The sequence below is a fragment of the Coptis chinensis genome, chromosome 3 (assembly GCF_015680905.1).
Source record: "Coptis chinensis isolate HL-2020 chromosome 3, ASM1568090v1, whole genome shotgun sequence".
Lineage (NCBI taxonomy): Eukaryota > Viridiplantae > Streptophyta > Magnoliopsida > Ranunculales > Ranunculaceae > Coptis > Coptis chinensis.
In genome coordinates, this window is record NC_141458.1 from 111,603,161 (window position 1) to 111,623,619 (window position 20,459).

The following is a 20,459-nucleotide window of genomic DNA, read 5'->3' on the forward strand; positions in this document are numbered from 1 at the left end:
CAAGTAATAAATGAATGAGAATATGTCGCCCCTGTTGGTTAGATTATGAGGAATGTAAAAGAAACCCGAGTAATATTAGCATCATTGATCTTGGTACATACTATTTAATCATTTTTCACGATCAAATAAAAACGTCATGAAAGTAATGAAACATTCCTTTCTACGGTGATGGAAAACAATATACATATACACTAAATGGTCCAGAGCAACTGCTTGGAATCTGAATTGCTGATTCCACGCCCCATCTTTGGGGAAGCCTTGTATTATTGACTTATTTTATACCAGACCAAACTAAGCAGCACTATTTAATCTCTTCATATACACATCTCCAAGCCCTATCTAAATTTTGTTTATAGACATAGTACTTTAAGCTAGCATGATTTAACAAAATAGCACAGAACATTTCTACCTTCTTCAACAAATTAGAACACCACGCTCGACTTTCCACAGACATAGTTCTAGTGGGCCTTTTTCTCTTTGCTGAACTGCACTCAATGAAGGTTCTTTTTCTTCGTCGATCTCCAACTTTCTAAGATACGATCACAAGTTCGCTAATGCATTTAGCTACGAAGATTATCCGGAAACGTGACTCCATTAATGAATTTATGATGCTTTTACAGAAAGCAGAACCCTTACTAGGTTCCAGCATTCAATGAATCTCCAAAAAAAGAGTAAATGAATGAGCCTGTAAATAGATGCATCAATAGCCTTCTGAACCACAATCTGAAAACGAACACATGCAGAATTCCATGGAATGCTACAAGTCAGCAGCATTGTTGTCTTACACAAAAAGAAATAGCAATGATTGAAAGGAGAACAATGAATGAAAGTTTTATTATTTTTTTTTATGGTGAATTATTTGTTTTATTATTTTCCACTATTGACATAAATTACAAAATGAAATACAAAAAGAAAAATAGAAAAATAGAAAAATTAGGCACATCAATAGGCCAAAACAAACAAATTCCTCGTGGGCGGACTATTTCTCTGCGCAACTTCAGAAGTTCCTCAAGGAAATAAAATTTGAGGAGAAAAATGCTGCAGGTCATCATGCTGCTCTGAAAACTTCTGACTCGTCATTCAGTGTCTATGTTTTTCCTGAGGTATCACTAACTCCTCATAGTCATCCACTGACACCTGTGTATTATTGAACCTATATAAGACTACAAATAGCAAAATAGAGGATTGGCCACAAAAAAAGGGCAGTGATATACCGAATATCTGTGGCTTCCGTAATCATACTCCACATACAACTGCTTAGCCTCTCCAGGACAAGGATCACAGAAACCCATAATGCCCGACTTCTTTACGCCTTCATGAAGCTGCACCAAGAAAATGATATCAAATTAACCAACACATCCACAAAGAGGAAGACGAATGTAATACCAAAACCTTAAAGCAGATGACTTGGCATAGGGTTTCCACTGGTTTCAAATCAAGATGAAATGGTTGTCAAAGGAATAATCAACGGACTCTTAACCAGGTTTGCGGCTTCTGCGTATCAAACTCTAAAATGATACATTTCTAGGGACTTTGTAACATACCTTTGATGGGTGAAGAATCTAGCAAGGGCACCTTAAATTTCATCAGGAATACATGCATATGAGCACATGCATGTGTAGTCGGCACAGATATTAAGTTTATAAGATGCAAAATCGTGCTCATTTCTAATCATATTCAGAATAATGTCAACTATTCAAGCAAAGTGATGATTATGTATTGTAATCATGACATTTTGAAAACAAAAAGAACAGCATAATTGTGAGTCCTCTATGAGTCACAAAACATGGTGCGCAATCATCAAGCTTCATATAAATCAATCAGACTCAACTGCTTTACTAGGCATGCTTTAATGTATGTTTACTGTACTAGGCAAGCACGACGTTACAAGAGGTACAAATGCTACAAATTTCCAGTGATCCGCATAACAATAGATCATGTATAGATTAACATGTAATTTTATACTCAAATATGTTACTAGAAGATTTCTCAATATTTTAAATTACTTTTGTTTTAGATAACATTGATTTGTAATATTACGATATAATTAATAATACAAAAAACTAGCTCAGGAAATTCTGTACGTCATATATTTGTATGAGTTAATATAAAGAACATTTGAGTCATAAATCTGAGTTAGCTACTTCCCAAGTTTCAACTCAATATCACCAAGACAAAGTTCTTTTGAATTAAAGCCTTGAACTGGTGCAGATGCACCAATGTTCCACAAATTATATGCATGTAGAACCAGCTATTATCAATCGAGGAAGAAAGAAATTACAGAGAAAAGGGTACCTTTACTTTCAGAAGTGAAAATTTTCAATTTTGTCTCGACAAACAAATCCCACGCCAAACTAATTTTGAATATAGCACATCAAACACTTTTGCTAAACCAAACTTAGCTTATAAAGAGCGAGACTGACAAAATAATCATAACAATAAGACAACTCACTCGTGAGTTGCATACATGCCTCATTAAAAAAACAGCGTTTTTTGTCATGTTAATCAACAATGTATCTGATGTTATGTATTCCAATACATAAAGTGTGTCCTCTGGTGAAGTAGCATGTATGCCATTCACGAAGTGGATTGCCTGCTAGCATTCCTAATAATTATGAGTGAAGAAGAGGAGAGCTCAATACATTCAGTTGTGAGTGTCCATAATAAATACATATTTTTAAATTCTGCTGAGACGTTAACACTACTGTATGTCTGTATCACAGTACAATGATATCATCGTCAATTGAGGAGACTGAGATTTTACAAGTCAAAAGAGGGACCACTATTTTTCTTTTGGATCTTCCAAAGCATTCCCGCAGAATATCCGGACCAATTGTTTGATCCTTCAATAAAAAAAGATTCATTCTCTTCAAAAAAAAAAGGGTTAAGTAGTACCCCCCCACTAGATGGGAAATTAAGGTCTCCCCCCCAAACACACGGTCAACTTGGTTTGACTGTTAACTTTTAAGTCAAATGGTTGAAAATGACACAATTGCCCCCACCTAATTAAAATTGAACATTTGTTTTTTGAAAATAATGAGGGCATTTGTGTAATTTTCAGTTGCTTGACTTGAAATTTAACGGTCAATCCAAGTTGACCGTGTGTTTAGGGGGGAGACCCTAATTGACCATCTAGTGGGGGGGAAATCCTAATTGGCTCATCTAGTGGGGGGGTAATACTAGTTAACCCTAAAAAAAATAGGAGGTATACATTTAGTGAAATATGGTTTGAGCAATGAGAAATGTGCAAACGTTGATGATTTAGTATGTATGCTTGGTGATAAGAGTGCATGAGTTGGTTAACATTAAGAAAATCATTACCCTAACGCAATGCAGAACATCAGGAAAAAATCAGACCACATCACAGCAAAAGATGTGTGCAAGCATAGAAAGAATACCTTGAGACTCCCAGAATCGCTCACCAAGAAGTTCAGAGGTATAGTGACATCCAGGACTTGTGATGCCAATTCATCTTCCTCTTGTCCTGATTCACTCCTTTTCTTATAAGCTTTGACATTACCATATACAGCCTTCATAATTACCAGTCCATCTGTTTCTAGTTGCTTATTTCTCTTCCTATTGGCCACGTTAAGCAACAATTGCTGAGATTTTTCAGCTGCTGCCCTTGCCTCCTGGACCTGCATAAACCAAAAATAGCACGAAATGTCTAAGTTTGAAAAGATATAAAATTAGTATCTCCAACTAAAGTTAAAGTACGGTCAGTTTCCAATAAGAGAAAAGTCAGTTAACAATGCCATCAGTATGTAAAAGATAATAACCACTACTGAGAAGGAAACTCTCTCAATAGTATGCAAATTATTTATAGCAATACAGAAAAGACCAACTTGATCGAAATGTTTGTAAAAGGATTTGCACCTAAGTACACTTTGTACCTTTTGTCTCATTTCACCAAAGAGTAAGGCTTTGTTGACAGTGTGGATCACACACAAAAGTGTTTAGTGGTCCATGGCCCTTCAATCAAGTACTAAGAAAACGTTAAGAAATGTGAGGACTGTGAAAGTTGGATTTATGGATGTTTCCTTTTCAACTACTTGGGTCGGGTTATGAACTATTTGTTGCTTATATCAACAAAACAAATATTCAGATATGGTGTAAGTTTATAAGAAAATGTTTCTCTTATGTAAAATACTTACAAACTACAAAGTGCAAGTAGATACAATTATTTTTGTAGACTTGTGTACAAACACAGTTGCATGAGGTACTTAAGCATGAACAGTTTTGCACTTTTACATTTTTTTCCCCTAATATAATATTTGAACGAAAAGAAACAAACAGTCTGAAAAACACCATAAACACAGAGTGGGTGTACCAAACAATAAGCAGGAAAAAAAAACTACATCATTTAGGAGAAAAGAAGAAAACATGTAATACAAATATGCCGCCTACCTGAGCTGAAGATTTTTCCATCTTCTCCAATGCCTTTTGCTTCTCCCTCTTAAGGTAGAAAGGTTTGACAACAAAAATCTGGGTAGAGGAGAAGCAAATTCAACATTCTTTAATATAAGATAATTGGCCAACTAAAGAAATGAACCATGAACTTGAATCCTTACAGGCCAAACATTTCCGATGAAGAAGTGTAGCATATAACCATACAAAAATAAGACTAGTTTTAATAAAGCCAAAAACAAACAACAACAAAACCAAAACCAAAAAAACAAGAAAGAGATTTATCTGGATAACTGAGGAGTGAACTATCATGATTATGTAGCCAACAGAGGTATAAAATCCAAATGGACGAAAGCATTATTATCTCATCTGATTAAAAACTTCTGCCATATGGATGCTGGTAGTACCTCACCTCTGTAGCAGTTACTACGGAGTACAAAACCATCCGGGAGAAGTAAATGATTCTCACCATCTCACTGATCAAATAAAAATTAAAAATAATAGTATAAACAATAATAACAATAGTTATTTTATTTTATTTTATTTTTAAAAAAAGAGAGAAAAGTAGACTGACTGTTACAAATTTAATTGCTTGATTTTCCTGTCGCTACGTAGGCCTAAAGTACTCAAATCCATAAAGCATCAGTCATCTCGATTCACATTTACATTCAGATCTAATTGTTAACAACTTCTCTTTAAGGAGATTTTGTCGACTTTCCATATTCAAGGACCTTGGGATTTTTTATGTGATCATCCACCCCATCTGGACAGCAAGATGAGCTTGGATAAACATTTCAAGCTCTAACCTGATTGAGCATGACCAGAGTATGGTAACAAAGTTGTTAATTGTCCTTCCACAGTTCTACCAACAAATTGGACTTCTCATTGAATCACGGTCAAAAATCCTGCAACCCTCTCTACTTTCTTTACCATCAACATGGATGATAATCTCATATCATCATGCCATGTAGCTAGTCAATATCTCTAAGATTGCCCACCAAAATCACACATGTTTATAATTTATTTGTTTTCTTCATTCACAAAACAAAAATATCTACATCTGTCAACATTTTAAAGGTACTTCAGTCACCAAGCACTATTAGGTACTACATACACACTAGCAGTAATCCGTGGCTATGCAACTCTTGACAGTATGGGATCCCAGACACTCAGCAAAACTCTGCTCGCCTACAAAGCACCAAAACTTACTCTTTTATGTTGTTTTCCAGGATTTGATGTCCATTACTGGTCTCATTTAAAAGGTCTCCTCGAGAGCATTCTAAGAATATAAATCTTGCTGAATACCGACTTGTGGATCAAAAGTAACAACATTTTTCATTAAAAAACAGAACATTTCAACGATTCCTTTACCTATTACCAGTATACACATTTCCGTTTGGGATGTCGGATTTCCAACAGTTATTTCGGTTTTTCAAAAACTGGCATGGCATCGGAATCACACTATAGAGTAGGGATTCCCTTCTAATCGTTGTTGGAAATTTTAGAATTTCATCGGATTTCCAGTTTATATTGCTGGGGAATTCCGGTTTTTGTTGCTGGCTGGATTCCAAGAATCCCAAAGTATGCCTATTACACATTTTGACTTTTTAAGCTTGCTACTTTTGACTTTCTCCTTTCAAATATTGTTTATTTACACACCATGCCATGCAATCTTAAACCAATTTCCACCACCAATGGATGTTCTATAGTCTCTACCTCTAGACTCAACTTGAGCTCCAATAAGAAATTCCATTTTTCTCCAGAGCCAACCAAATTTGATGTGTGAGTGTGTTTGTGTATAAGTCAGTTAGTGTGTGCGTGCACGCGCGTGATAAGAGATGATCAGATGTGGGCTACTTCATGTTCTAATATTTGCCATGAAAGGGTGTCTGATGACTGAGTGTTTGTATGGAAACAAGTTATGATCTATCATACATTATTATTAGTCATAGACTTATATCCATAAAAAAGATATAGTTATTGGTTTATAGCAGTTTTCAAGGAGACCTTAGATAAGGATAACCCACAAAGGAAAAAATGCTCATTAAGTATCTAGCGGAACAACAAAAAGACAGTTAGACTTTAATGCAAACCTTAAGGAGAAAATAGAGCGATGTTGGAACTAACAATGCCCCCGTAGCAATTGTGACATCCAGTTGCCTAGAAAGCAATATCTACAAAAGCCCAGTATCAGTTCACAAAAAATACAAAGGAAATCTACAAGACAGACAAAAATTAGCAATAATCACTTCAGTGGCTTTATTTCAATGCAAGTATCAGAGAGCGATTTTAGCAAGAAGACCCATTGTCATGTTCTACTAAGTTGCTGATCTAAGGAGAGGAGGGGGAGAGAGAGATCATGGCCAAGAGTACCACTATCATGTCGTGAATTGCATGAGTAAACAAAGGGAGATTGGGTTGGGCTACGAGATTATAGTTCCCTGTGTTGAGAACAACTTTCTTCAGAAGCCCGAGCTGACAAAGATAGGCACAACAATGTAAATCAAAGGGATCGTAGGATGAACACACCACCACAACATAACGAAGCAAACACACAAACCACGCCACTCCCTCCCAGCGCTAGCGCTGAACAGGAGACTTCGAGCCAGTAACCTCCTAGGATCTACCACTTTAATAACATGTTCAGAGCACTTTGCTTCAAAAGCTGAGCTGAAGGAGAGAGGCATAAAAGTGTATATCAAAGGAACCACGGGTCTAACAAGGGCTACATATACATATACCCCATATATATATGAGGACAGATTAAGTGTTTCACAAGTACCCAAGGGTGGGCAACGTGAGACTGATAACGCGAAAACCAGCACCATTCACAAGTTAAATCTTGTATAATATATATTCCCGTTATTTCCAAAGGATGAGCCAGGTGGGATAATAGGATGTTAAAATTAAGCCCTAAATTGTAATTGGTCAGTAGTGGCTTTGTAAAAAATTGCTTCGTAACTTGTATGTGTTCCGCAAAAAGTCTTTAACACTAGTATAGGCTCAAGCCATCCAAATATCCCAAGTCCTCAAATGCACCGCTTAGAAGTGGGACTAAAATAATAAGTGCAACCATTATCCCTCTCTAGCTTAGGGGGTGCATTTCTTCCCGGACCCTTCCACCACCACCAAGTGAGCCATCCTTGGTTCAAATAGAATTTGTAACAAACCACCCCGTACAAGGCCATGATAGTGTTCCCACTTTAGCTATGTAACATGGAGACTTCATATTCTCCAGAAGTCACGTATCGGACACAGTAGGGCAGTAGGCATACGATTTCAAACCCTAAAAGACTGAGATTGATTTCCATCAAAATATTCGTAACTCCTTGCAATTTGCATACATGGGTGGAGCTACATTGGGACCAGGATGGGTAAGACCCCCCCTCAAATTTAGGACATCCAACATGTGTGTGTTACTCCTATAAACTTTTGGAAGCAACAACGCCAAGTTTAACCAGTTAAACCCCCTCAATTTAGGAATGTCACTGCACACGGTGGGGTAGATTCAAAGTTAGTAATAACTATGTCATATTTCATTTCTTTTTTAAAAATCTACCATATGCCCATGGATCAAAATGCCAAAGAGAAAGTCGGGTAGCTGGGATACCCAAATTCAAAAAGAATCTTGACACTTTTACGATTCCAAAGCAGTTTTTAGCAACTTTACTTGGACCGTTAATTATAATTAACTCATTTTGAAATACAGTTCAAAGTGGTTAAAAAATCCAAAAAATTTGTTGCATCTTGGATTTTTAATTGAAATTTTGATCCATTCTCAGACCACCTCAACCATCCCATAATCAATATCCTGACAATTCCCCTACTTGCATGATAGTTTATTTGTAAGGTGCGCTTTGTAAGGTCTTTCAGTTTTACTTGGCTGTCCCATTTCGTACTTGATATAACTGTATAATTCATTGTGTGAATGTTACTTAGCACTTTAGCTACCCTAACAAAGGTATAATGTTTCCAAAAAAAGGTCCCAAAACTAGTATAGCTCAGGCACTCAACCTATTCTGATAAGTGATAACTGAGGCCCTCGAAAGTTTCCTGTCAGAGTGGGAATAAAGTACCTAGCGCAACAGTCACCCCTCTCTAGGACAGGCACTTTCGATTGCCCCTCACAAGTGTGTTATTGGCTCCAATAGCATCTGTCACAATTTACCACATACTAGGTCGCTGGTATCCCCACTTTAGCTACCATTACAGAAGCATAGTGAATTTAAAAAAGGTATCAACACTAGTATCGGCTTGGGTTAGAGCCCACTTCCATAACCAAAGACCTCAAACTCGTGGCTCTAAAGTACCTAGTGGCAAGTGCAACCATCATCCCGCTCTGGAATAGGCACTTTTTCAGCATTAAACCATTAACCCCACCGCAGCCACAATAAGTTGCCATCTCAAAGATGATGGAAAGCTCAATTGGCATGATAATTCTATGTTATTGTCCAAGTCTCACGTAGTTGGCATTTGGGGAATCCGCCAAAAGCACAACAGCTTCGTCGAGGCAACATCATGGTGCTTGTCACATTTTGCTAATCTTGAGCACCTAATACCACTTTGTCATAACTCGCAAGCATTTTGCTTTTAAAACCATTGGTAGCACCCCCAAAATTGGATACAAGTTATTTCATAAGTTACCAGTCCATAATAATATGGATAGTCAACTTGCATACACAAGGTTCCATACGTTTTTAAAGATTAGATTCAACTTACTGGAACGATTATCTTTTGACCTCCACGATGGAACTCAAACTTCCAAAAGATCCCCTGCCAATGAAGAAAAAAATCAGAACCACATGAAATACAGAAAAGTACAATTTCTAGTAAGTAGTTTCTAGGTCTAAATTAAAAAATTTGAAGATACTCCCAGAAGAGCTCGCGTCACCAACTCTTATCCCAAAATGTTGATGTATTCCTTTTCTTGCATGGCTTTACAATAATAATCACTCTCAGACTAAAACTGCCAAAAAGCCTTCAGAAAAGCATCATTTGCTTCAAAAAGCTAACGGTTCAATTCGTTTCTCATGGAAAGCTCATTGAACAAGAAGTTTTGAAGACCAAGGTGGACTCTGCTTTACACCGTCGATGGTCTATACCCTAAATTGTTATATACTTATCACATTTTTATAAAAAAAATAATATGGTTAAAAGAACACAAAGCTATTGGGGAAACTAATGTGTTCACTAAATCATTGAACAAACTAGTGCCGAAAGCTCTAGCACTCTACCATTTAACCATCAATCTTTCGCTTCTTCTTTTTTCCTTTGACATGTAAATTTTTTTAGCTTTTACATTTATAAAATACCATATTGCCATGGTCCTCAGCATTACACACAAAAGACAACCCTTTGACAGTTAATTTGGTTTTTAAATGGGGATTGAAAAGATTAAACTCCACATGTTTTTGCTAATCTGTCGGCAGGTCTCACAATGTAAGGCAACTTTTGGTTCTTTAGGTCTAAATTAAGATCACCCAAAACCCTTTGACATGTTGCCCGCTGGGTACACACTCGCCTTTAGAAGACTCAAAGATAGGGCTGTTAATGGGTTTTGATAACCCGATGAACCAAACCGATAAAAAACAGTTTGGGTTTTGATAATTTGGTTTGCCCTCCACCGACCCGAAACCGAACCAAACTGATAAAATATTGGTTTGGTTTCAGGTTTGCCCTCCACTGAACCGATATGAACCCGAACCAATAAGATGACATTTTAGTAATAGTTATGATTAATTTTGTATATGTTTATCACTTGTATGGCTGAAATTAATCGATTTAATTTTGGATTTAATTTATTTTATAGTTTTCGGTTCGGTTTCAGTTTGTAATATATCTTATTGGTTTGGTTCGGTTCGGTTTCGGATTCCTAATTTTCTTATTGGTTCGGTTCGGTTTCAGGTTCCCAATTTTCTTATCGGTTCGGGTTTGGATTTTCCAAAATCCGACCCAAACCGATCCATTGACAACCCTACTCAAAGAGCCACAGAACCAAGTATTAAATAGTTCCAAATTATCTAATTCTGGATAGCTGCAATCACCTGGATCCCAATTGAATAAAGCATCCGAATGGAGCTGAAATCCGATACTTTTCTTCCACCTCCAATTTCAAGATCAAGAGCAGTGCTGCAAGCAGATTACAAATGCAGTTGACTTAGCTTGAAAATACTACCACCTTCTTAATGAGTACATGAGTTGAAAAACAACCCAAAAAAATATGGGAGCAACAGGCACTGAAAAATATCAACCAAGGAAACATCAAAACGCATTTTAAAACTGAAAATTGGCACTGACCCACTAAATCATAAGACTATTAAAGTCAAAGGACCTTAGGGAAAATAAACTTCATAATTTCATTGAGCTACGATCAGTGGCGGAGCTATGTGGAGGCCAGGTAGGGCATAGGCCCCCTGAACATGTGACAAAAAAAAAGTAGTAGTACTTGTTTAGGCCCACAGTGCTATTTTGTTGGGGTTTTTGCCTTCTCATATGCATAGCTATTTTGCCTACCATGCCTTCTCACTGTATATTGTTCCACAGTGGGGGAAAAAAAACAAATACTTGTTTAGGTTCAATTCTGCAGTGTACTAAGCACTAGGCACCCCCTGGAGACGATTCCTGGCTCCGCCACTGGCTATGATAGAATTACCATTTTTGTTTTGCCTTATTATTTACAGGGAGCTTAAACAAAAGAGCTTAAAACTATTTGAAACACCTAAACCTAACAATGCCATAACTTAATGGAAAACAAAGGTTCCAAGTGAAAATAAGCACTAGATAAGCCTAAAAGTGATTTAGACTAGAGAATGAGGCTCCAGCCAATGCATGATATTCATAGGTGTTTAGCATCAGAAAGTCTACCTCGAAGAACTGACTAGATAACGGAAACCATTGAGAATTGTCCAATTTTAGATTCTAGACTCTTCATCTGCATGCCACACAACTAAACAGGGGCCATCCACCTGCCCCATGAACTCATAATTTTCCAATCATCAAATTTCTTTTTAAGCATGGACACTATGAGATCTAAACAATTGTCAACCAAAAGATCCTTACTAGAAAACAAGCACATTCTAAGGCATTGTAGTAAATTACTATTGTCCAATATGATAATACCTAATTATTTCAAGGTTCTATTTATACCATACAGGTAAACCCTAAACCCTTAGTAATATATTAAAGTACCCTTGCAATATTAGCCTAATATCTAACGCCCAACTCAAACTCACGATGAGTAACATCAAGAGTTTGTCATTGCTGAGCCAAAATCTTAACACCAATGGTGTGCCAATGTGAAGTCCTCATGGCAATATGCCAAGCCAAACCATACCACTGTGCAATGAAGAGCTACCAAATATCTCTAAAGCACGGACACCTCTAAAATTCCACTATGACTGACGGACGTGGACATGGACGCGGCTTGGACACATGTACGACACGGCACATGCGTGTCCCACGAGCTACGGAACTTTGGACATGGCATGGACGCGGACATGCTTTATATAGTATGTGAGATGCCTTTATGACCCTTTTTATTGGTCCTATGTTTATGAATCTTGAATTATTCTGATGACTTAAAATTTAATGTTACATCAATATAAAATAATATAATGTTATTTAATATCCGCGCCTTTGCTGTGTCCATGTCCGCGTCCTACTTTTTTAGGATATGCTCGTGTCATGATTGCAATGAGAAGAGAAGAGATAAATGCCATACATCAAGTACTGGATGCATATAGAAGAAGGTGCCAATCCAAATGCCCTACACTGTAGTGGCTGCAAACAAAGAGAAGAGAACCAAATGTCGCACACAAAGTACCGGCTGCAAAGAGAAGAAGATGCAATCCATACATGAAAAAATCCATCAATACAACGCCATTGTTTCGACAAACAAACTAACCAAGGACTCCAAACTGTCGAGACCAATTACTACCACTGCCAAATGCTATCAATACCAATCCATCAACATCTCCCCCACTCAAGTTGAGTCTGGATACTCAACTTGTGCAAGACATACATTCTATAAAAGACACTATTTATTTGTCACTACGCTACTACTACTGCCATTTCCGTTGCTACTAAAAATACCAATGCCATCACCATCGCCATTAACCGACAACTACCATGCCACTGTCACCACCATCAACTACCATGCCACTACCATACAACTCTTACTGGCATTGCCAAGTCCATAAGACCATTTACTAATGCAACAAATAAACTGACCATGCCCAAATTCATCCAATCAATGCCCACTTCAAACAACAATACTGCATTCACCAAACAACAACACTGCATTCATCAATGCCCACTTCAAACAACAATACTGCATAACCTATAAAAAACACCCAGAGAGCATAATGTACTAGTACATGTTCTATCCGGAACAATCATAGATAAATGAAAAGAATTTTCTTGTTCATAACCATCATCTCTTATATTGCAATCAAATAGTGTTCACACCTATGGTCTCCACCATGAGACACCCCCCAAGGAGTAGAGAGGAATTACTGTGGCCCCTATCCAAACCCACGGTCACATTCCTCCACAGGGTCAGCTTCTTAACTTACATAGAACAAGCACCTGGACTCCACCGGTGGTAGGATCTTTTTGAAATAGCAATAAGTAAGCTCAATTAATGTAGGCTAGTTGGCACTTGGGCTTAAGCCTGGGCAAATTTTTCAGGAAAAGTCCATCAACATCCCAAGTAAGTTACTTGCTTCATCATAACCTGACCCATCAGGAATTACTGTTTATCTCCTGCTTTTAAATTTCAACTGTTACATCGCTTTTGGTGGAAATTTGATTTTCCCTCCATAAGAAAGAAAGAGTTTTACCTAGATTAATTGAATGACATCTAACCCCCTATATTTTAAAACAATAGAATTAACACATTTAAAATATGACTAAATTGAACACTAAAAACATATAACTACAAACGGGACACAATATTCAGGGTATCATCTGCTCTTATTTTGCTTTTTCCAACTCAAAGTTTCATTTTTTTAACCAAAGACAAAAAAAATACATTTCAAACTTTAGGAGAAGACGAACTAACATAAATGTTGACCATTTAAAGGTTAAGCCATATCCAAACAGAATTTCTCTAAAAGGTTTCCTTGCTTACCTTCCAACTCTAGCTCCTATGCGCCCATGAGACTTTTTGGAGAACCGGCGAGTATAATGAGCTGAAGCCCCAAAAGAACTTGTCCCAAACTACAAAGGGTTGAACAGGTTTGATAAAACAAAATAAATTAGGAAAACAAAATAATCACACATTACCTATATGTTAAAGAATATTTTCCGAATAATTATTAGTTGGAAGTCCACTCTATAAGGGATACATACATATTTAACATTTCAGCATACACATAGTAGAACTTTGATTACTATACTCAAAAGACAATCCAATCTTGACAAAAAATCACTACCATTTGTTCGAGTTTAAAAGAAGGTGGACCCCAAAGAAGAGCATTCGGAAGACAATCTAATATCCTCATGCATTTTTTAAGGACAGAAGTTTCTCCAAAAATCCTGGTGATTTTCGAATCTTGTACAAGTCAACATTGTAAGTGGGAAAAAGTTTGCTATTGAAAAGTTCATTTCATATTTCGAATGAAAAGGAGCAAAAGACTTTGACCACAACAGTACAGTTTAAACAAAGTGATGAATATCTAGCCCAAGATGGGTCGAACCCAACCTGAAATACTAGTGTCACAGTTTAAGCGCACTGAAGCTTTTGCCTCAAGGCGTGGCTCAAGCCTCGTAGACAAATAAATGAACGGAGGCTATAACCTCTTTGTTAGTTGAAAAGGCTTACGCCTCGCTCTAATAAGGCGTACACCTCCAATACATATGCCTCAAGGCTAAGCCTCAACGCCGCCCTTTTTCAGCTCTTCTTTTATGTTTCCTAATGTTAATAAGACAAACTTATCCAAATATATTTAAAGGGGCCCAATATATATATATACAACCCGGCTCCTAAAAGAATCTTAAATAAGGATCATATCTAAAACAACCACAACTTCACCTACAAAATGATTTAAAACCTAATTTTTTGTGGATATGATCTATTAACCACAAATAATATCTCTACAAAAATTCAACTTGTTTGACAATTTTTAACGGTCCAAAAATTGTTGTCCACTTTTGAAAAAATATCTAACGGTCTAGAAATGTCTAGTTTTTGCAATCATCTTTTGCCAATGTTAAAAATTGTCAAACAAATTGAATTTTTGTAGAGATATTATTTGTGGTTAGTAGATCATATCCACAAAAAATTAGGTTTTAAATCATTTTGTAGGTGAAGTTGTGGTTGTTTTAGATTTAGTCCTTATTTAAGATCCTTTTTGGAACCGGGCTGTATATATATATATATATAGGAAATATTTGCTAAAAGCCTAAAAACCTTAGTCAGCACACAATCAGCCCTAAAACAATGTCTCCTGCTTTGTTCAAGCTTCATCATGTGCAGCTCATCAATGTCACTCAAAGGTAAAACTTAAAGCCTCGATAATGTTTTTGCTAGTTTAAGTAAAAGTGTTCATATGACATGAGGTTTTCTATTTTTTCCTAGAATATTTTCCCTAGAATATTTTCCTATGTTACACGAACACGCCATATTTTGAAAATACTCCATGTCAGATACATATCCACAAGTCCGTGTCAGACACTTATGGGACAAACGTTGTATGTGATATACCTCTTTTTCTTTCCGGGTCAGACACTTCGTATCCATGTCGGATACGAACACACCTATCCGTGTCAATGTAACTTATTATTTTCAACTAGATTCTTCTTCAAAAATTGAGGTTTACGCCTCTGAGGCTAGCCTAGCCTTAAGTCTCGAGGCTTAAAGGAGTTCTCTTAATCCTTGTGCTAGTTCATATACAGTTCCACTGAAGCTCGAAATAAATTTGTGAAGAAAGATTATGAGCTTGCTTCACCATGCATGCAACTTAAATAATGGAGGGATGAGAAAGAACACCTATACATGCTTGAAAACACAATAGATATACCTTCAGCTCTCCAGCAGCTGATGTCTTCTGATTCTTTTGCTGCCATCCTACAGAAATAAATGACTCAACACCTAAATTCAGTTGTATCTGAAAAAAGAAAAGGTGACAACTGTTATCAAGTTTTGCAAAAAAATAAAAATCAAGAAGCATATCGGAAATGAGCATGTTTTGCTAGTTTTTATTCCTATTAGGCAAGTACCTCCCACGAAGAAAAAATGTAACAAACTTGGAAAATAATAACATGATCTCATGAATCAAGCAGAGTAGATAGGTAAAAAACTAAACCCCCTATCGTGAATCCAAAACTATCCAATTTCTATGGCAGATCAGATCTGTCTAATAAATACAAAAGTTTGGTCTTGCACTACCAACCGGAATGAAAAATGAGCTTCACTAGTCACTGGATGGCACGGAACATGTTATGTTTGGGTGAAGGTTGCGTGTTTGTGGCAAGCACAATCCCAAAAAGAGGCAAGTCCTGGTTGCATTATTAACTACCAAAGATAATAGTTACTAAACGTTGTTTTTCTATTATAAATAACTGCAAAAAGAACCATGTTGTGATGTTAGATAGCTTACATTTCCTCTAGACGCCTCTGAGAGTTGACGAGTCCAAGCATTGGAAAGATTGATCGAGCCATCCCTCAGTGATATTGCAACTCCACTGGTAGCAGTTGAATGACGCGACAAATGGCTAGGGAAAACAATTGACAATAAGAATCCATACCAAAGCTAGAAGGAAGAAAAACAATACTGGTATCAACTTCAAACCATCAAAGTAACTTACAAATGCAATTACCCTACCGAGTCATCTGTGCCCCCAAAAGTGCTTGTAAACCAGCTGAAGCCATAAACTCCACTGAGGAAACAGACGAAACCTGGTGCCTCAACACAACAGTAGCAGACCCACCACCAGAATCTCCATTAACTGCCAAATTTCCACCAATAGCAATAGTAGTGCGCTTCGAGACTTGAGTCGGTAATTCACTTGCAATTGCCATTCTAATATTTGAACATAATAAACAAAAATTAGTAATCTAACAGAAGTTATATGCAGATGGAAGATAGAAGGATTGTTAGCAAAATAAAACAACAATTTCTTTAAGTACATAAACACAGTGTTTGCATTTAGAAATTTGAGAGTGTATTTGCATTCCACTCTAATATTTCTTCATTATAACCAGAAATTTGAGAGTGTCTTCAAACCTTCAAAATGCCACTCCACCCACCAAACCCCTACCTAGACCAGGTAGGCAAGGTCACTAGTCCAGCCAAACCAAGCCTCCATCATCTAGAGACCACGGTCTCCTTGTCCTCACCAAACCTCCATAACAATCTAGCCAACAGGACCAGATTAAAATCGGGCAACTCAAAAAAGCGTAGCAACTCATGAAGTTGAATCTATGTTCTCCTCATCCCTATGAAAGTTTGTAATGGTGACTCCACCAATGTGAGTCACACTCTTTGCAGTTTGCACTATATATAGTATATAAACAACTATACAGGAACAGTTGACAGAGCACTCAATAGCTCATTCAAAACCCATCTGAATACAATATAAATGAATCATCCCTACCCCGAGCTCAAATGACTATCAAAATGCCTCTCCACACACCAAACCCCTAACTATACCAGGGAGGGTCACTAGTACAGCCAAACCCAAGTCTCCATAAATCAAGAAACCACGCCCCGTAAACACTGTATTGTCCCCCAGAGAAAGGTTTTAGTAATCGATAAGTGACACTCTTCAAAACTAGATAACGTAGAAGCAAACAAACACAGAAAGTTGACAGCGTATTCAATAGTTTCTTCAAAATGCACTTCAATACAATATTTAAGAGGAAAAACAAGCATTACCCTTTCATGATGCCATTGCCATGCAAAAACTCGGGCAAAGACAAGTTAGCAAAAAGGGAAGCAGACGGTTGAACATGATTCAACATTTTCTCTTGTTCCTTTAATCTCTTTAATCTTTCAATCTCTTCTTTAATCTCATCAGCTTTATTTAACTTAGTACCAAGTTCCATACCAGCATTTAATCCTTCCATTCCATAAATATCGTAAATCATTCTCTTCTTCTCATCACTCAATATCTCATACGCTTCACATATTCTCTGGAAATTCTCAGTAGCTATTTCCTTCATCTGAAAAATAAACACAAATAGATTAATATAAAATAATTGTAAATATGAAAAAAAAAAGATTCGTTTTTTTAGATAATTAGGATGTGGTTAAGTACCTCGTTGGATTGGTATTTGTCGGGGTGGTAAATTTGAGCAAATTGACGATAAGCTTTTCTGATTTCTTCATCAGAAGCTTCTGGAGAGATGTGGAGTAAAGCGTAGAGTTGTCTATTTTGAGTGGCGTCTTGTTTTTTATCTTCTTCGTTGTTCATTTTTTGTTTTGGGGTTTTGAGGGTTTGCCTGTGCTGTGGTTTTATTATTTAGGGGTTTTGGGTTTAAAGAAAGAAGAAAGAAAAAATATTTCGGAGAGGGTGAGGTTGTAATTTGGACCCCCGAGATTAGGATTTGGACGGATGGTATCTCGATGCAAGACGAATGGTCGTTGATTAAATTTTCGTGAGGATAGTCTCTCTGTGGAGGGAGTGGAGAGCAAGAAAAGTTTTGCACATCAATTCCCCAACGTCAGTCCTCTCTCACACTCACATATAATTGAATTCTGGTAGGGGTGAAATTGGAAACTGACACTATTGATTCATTCTTTATATTTTTTTTTTTTGCACAAACCTTTCATTTCATTAACATAGAGCAAAAAGTTCATACAGACCGGACTAAACATCATAGAAACCAAGTTTGACTGCCATAGTAACTTGGCTATCACATACTACACTGATGCTGTAGTGAGATGGGCATGTTTGATCAGCTCTCTAGGACAAAAGACAACTTTAAATAAACTAAAACTAGCTTTGAGATGATAAATCTCTTGCAAAAGACCAAGATACAACTACAGATTCGCCATTCAACTCTTGAACAATGCTCTTGTTATCAAAACAAACCACCACTCTGCTAACACTTAGTTGGCGGGTTTGTTCCAATCTTATTTTCACTGCTTGCAGCTCTACCTCTTCAACTGATCCTACTGAGAGTCTGAGACGTGCTTGTTTCCTACATGGCATATATCATAATTCCATGTATTCACAGTGTAGCCAACACTACCTTGTAAAGAAATGGGACCAAAACTTCACAAACAACCACAAAAAGCTCTTAAACATGAAATGTTGGAATCAGATACTTCAAAGCAATAGGAGGTGCAGGAGGAATAATACTCTTTCGTGCTTGCTCAAGCACCTGAGTATGATTAATAGACTTATAATTGGGATCAAACACTATAAAATTTCTATCTAACCAAATCATGTATACAATAGATGCTAATATAGATAGGTTATGATTAATACTATCTTTTGAGTTACAATTCGAGATAATTTTATTAATCACATCATAGACACTAAAAATCTGAGGCCAAGACTGAAAATGCATGACAAGGGGGGAAGCAAACCATATTTTATCAAGAAGAGGGCAGCTAAAAATAGCATGCTCAATACTCTCACTCACAAACTGACAACGAGAGCAGAGGGAAACATTACATACATGTCTGTCAAACAACAATTTCTGAGTTGGCAAAATATTATTAAGCAACTTCCACGTGAAAAGCTTAATATGATGGGGGGTATTAATTTTCCAAACACGATTCCACATAGAGTTAACAAAACCCAAAAACCTGCTAGGACTACAATCCTTAGATTGGCTAAGATACCAACTGTATGCCGACTTCACTATGAACACGTCATTCTTCTCTAAAGGCCAAAAAAATGTATGCTCTATATCCAAAGGAAATATCTTATTTTGCAAGATCTCATCCATAATATTTTTAGTGAATATCTTGTCTAACAAACTAATGGTCCAAGAATGTGTATCCCTATCAATCAACTCAAAAGCGTATCTAACAGAGGTCAAAGGGTTGGGCTTAGGTCCGTATGACTTCTTAAAAGGGAGAGATGGGATCTAGTTATCATCCCAAATATTAATATTGTGGTCATCAGTTATTCGCCAGCAATGAAGGTTAGATAAATCATTTCGTACCTTGATGATGTTCTTCCACCATTTTGAAGCCGGTTTACTTTTCTTAGCATGCAAGAAATGAACATTGCGAAAATACTTAGCTTTAATAATCTTGACCCATAACAAATTAATTAGGCTTTGTCATGAGCTTCCAACATAACTTAGCTATAAGAGTTTTATTTTGAAACAAAGATTGCTTGAATCCTACACCACCCATACTTTTCTTACTACAACATGCATACCAATTTACACATATGCAACTTGTTACTACCATGTTCATTATGCCCCCACTAGAAATTAGCATTGATAATGTTTAAATTATGACAAAAGGATTTAAGAAACAAATTAGTTTGCATATAGTAAATAGGGATAGCAAACACTACACTTTTAATGAGAGTACTTCGACTAGCCATAGACAAAAAGTTGTTATTCCAATTGTTAATTTTAGATAGCACATTTTTCAGAATGCAAGAGGTACTAATATGATTAGGCTTCACAAGGTTAAAATCAATTCCTAAATAAGAGTTACTAGTATTAACTAAAGGTATTTTGAAAATCTTAGATATAATCTTTTTATGCTTGTGATGCAAGTTATGGATAAAAATCAAAACAAATTTACTAAAATTTACATATTGACCAGACATAGCATAGTATTGGTTTAAACTAGTTAAAAAATGATGAGCTTCATCAATGTTAGCTCTCATGAAAATGAAACAATCAGCAACAAACATGAGGTGATGAGTAACAGGCACTGCAGACCTAGAAATATTAATGTCATGAATATGCTTCGAATTTAACAATGATGAAATCTTCCTAGATAAAAACTCATAACATAAAATAAAGAGAAAGGGGGATAAAGGGGTCCCCCTATCTAATACCCCTAGATGCATTAAATTTACCAAAAGAGGAACCATTAAGGTTTATGGAAAAGGAAGTAGAGGTTAAACAAGTT

At 36.6% G+C, this 20,459-nt stretch overlaps 1 protein-coding gene across 2 annotated transcripts; it reads right to left on the bottom strand.

Annotated features, from left to right (window-relative positions):
- Positions 1 to 830: 830 nt before the first annotated feature.
- On the bottom strand, positions 831 to 18,069 carry OWL1 (DNAJ heat shock N-terminal domain-containing protein). Of its 2 annotated transcripts, XM_086595978.1 has the most exons (14): positions 17,668 to 17,963; positions 17,286 to 17,572; positions 16,233 to 16,430; positions 16,008 to 16,122; positions 15,429 to 15,515; positions 13,538 to 13,626; positions 12,128 to 12,232; positions 10,452 to 10,536; positions 9,127 to 9,180; positions 6,501 to 6,581; positions 4,408 to 4,485; positions 3,399 to 3,638; positions 1,215 to 1,322; positions 831 to 1,137 (listed from the first exon to the last, which is right to left on the bottom strand). In XM_086595978.1, the coding sequence occupies exons 1-14, from the start codon at positions 17,821 to 17,823 to the stop codon at positions 1,081 to 1,083; spliced, it is 1,740 nt and encodes a 579-aa protein (XP_086452104.1). In that variant the 5' UTR covers positions 17,824 to 17,963; the 3' UTR covers positions 831 to 1,080. The 2 variants fall into 2 exon arrangements, with proteins under 2 accessions (XP_086452104.1, XP_086452105.1); XM_086595979.1 differs by lacking the exon at positions 12,128 to 12,232 and having other exon boundaries at positions 17,668 to 18,069.
- Positions 18,070 to 20,459: the final 2,390 nt, after the last annotated feature.

What these genes read in the sequence shown, in the direction of transcription:
- OWL1 (XM_086595978.1), bottom strand. Translation starts at nt 17,823, where the DNA reads ATGAACAACGAAGAAGATAAAAAACAAGACGCCACTCAAAATAGACAA. An exon ending in GGCAATGGCATCATGAAAGG is followed by an intron (nt 16,431 to 17,285) that starts GTAATGCTTGTT and finishes TTCAAATATTAG; the next exon opens with AATGGCAATTGCAAGTGAAT. An exon ending in CAGAGGCGTCTAGAGGAAAT is followed by an intron (nt 15,516 to 16,007) that starts GTAAGCTATCTA and finishes TTCTTTTTTCAG; the next exon opens with ATACAACTGAATTTAGGTGT.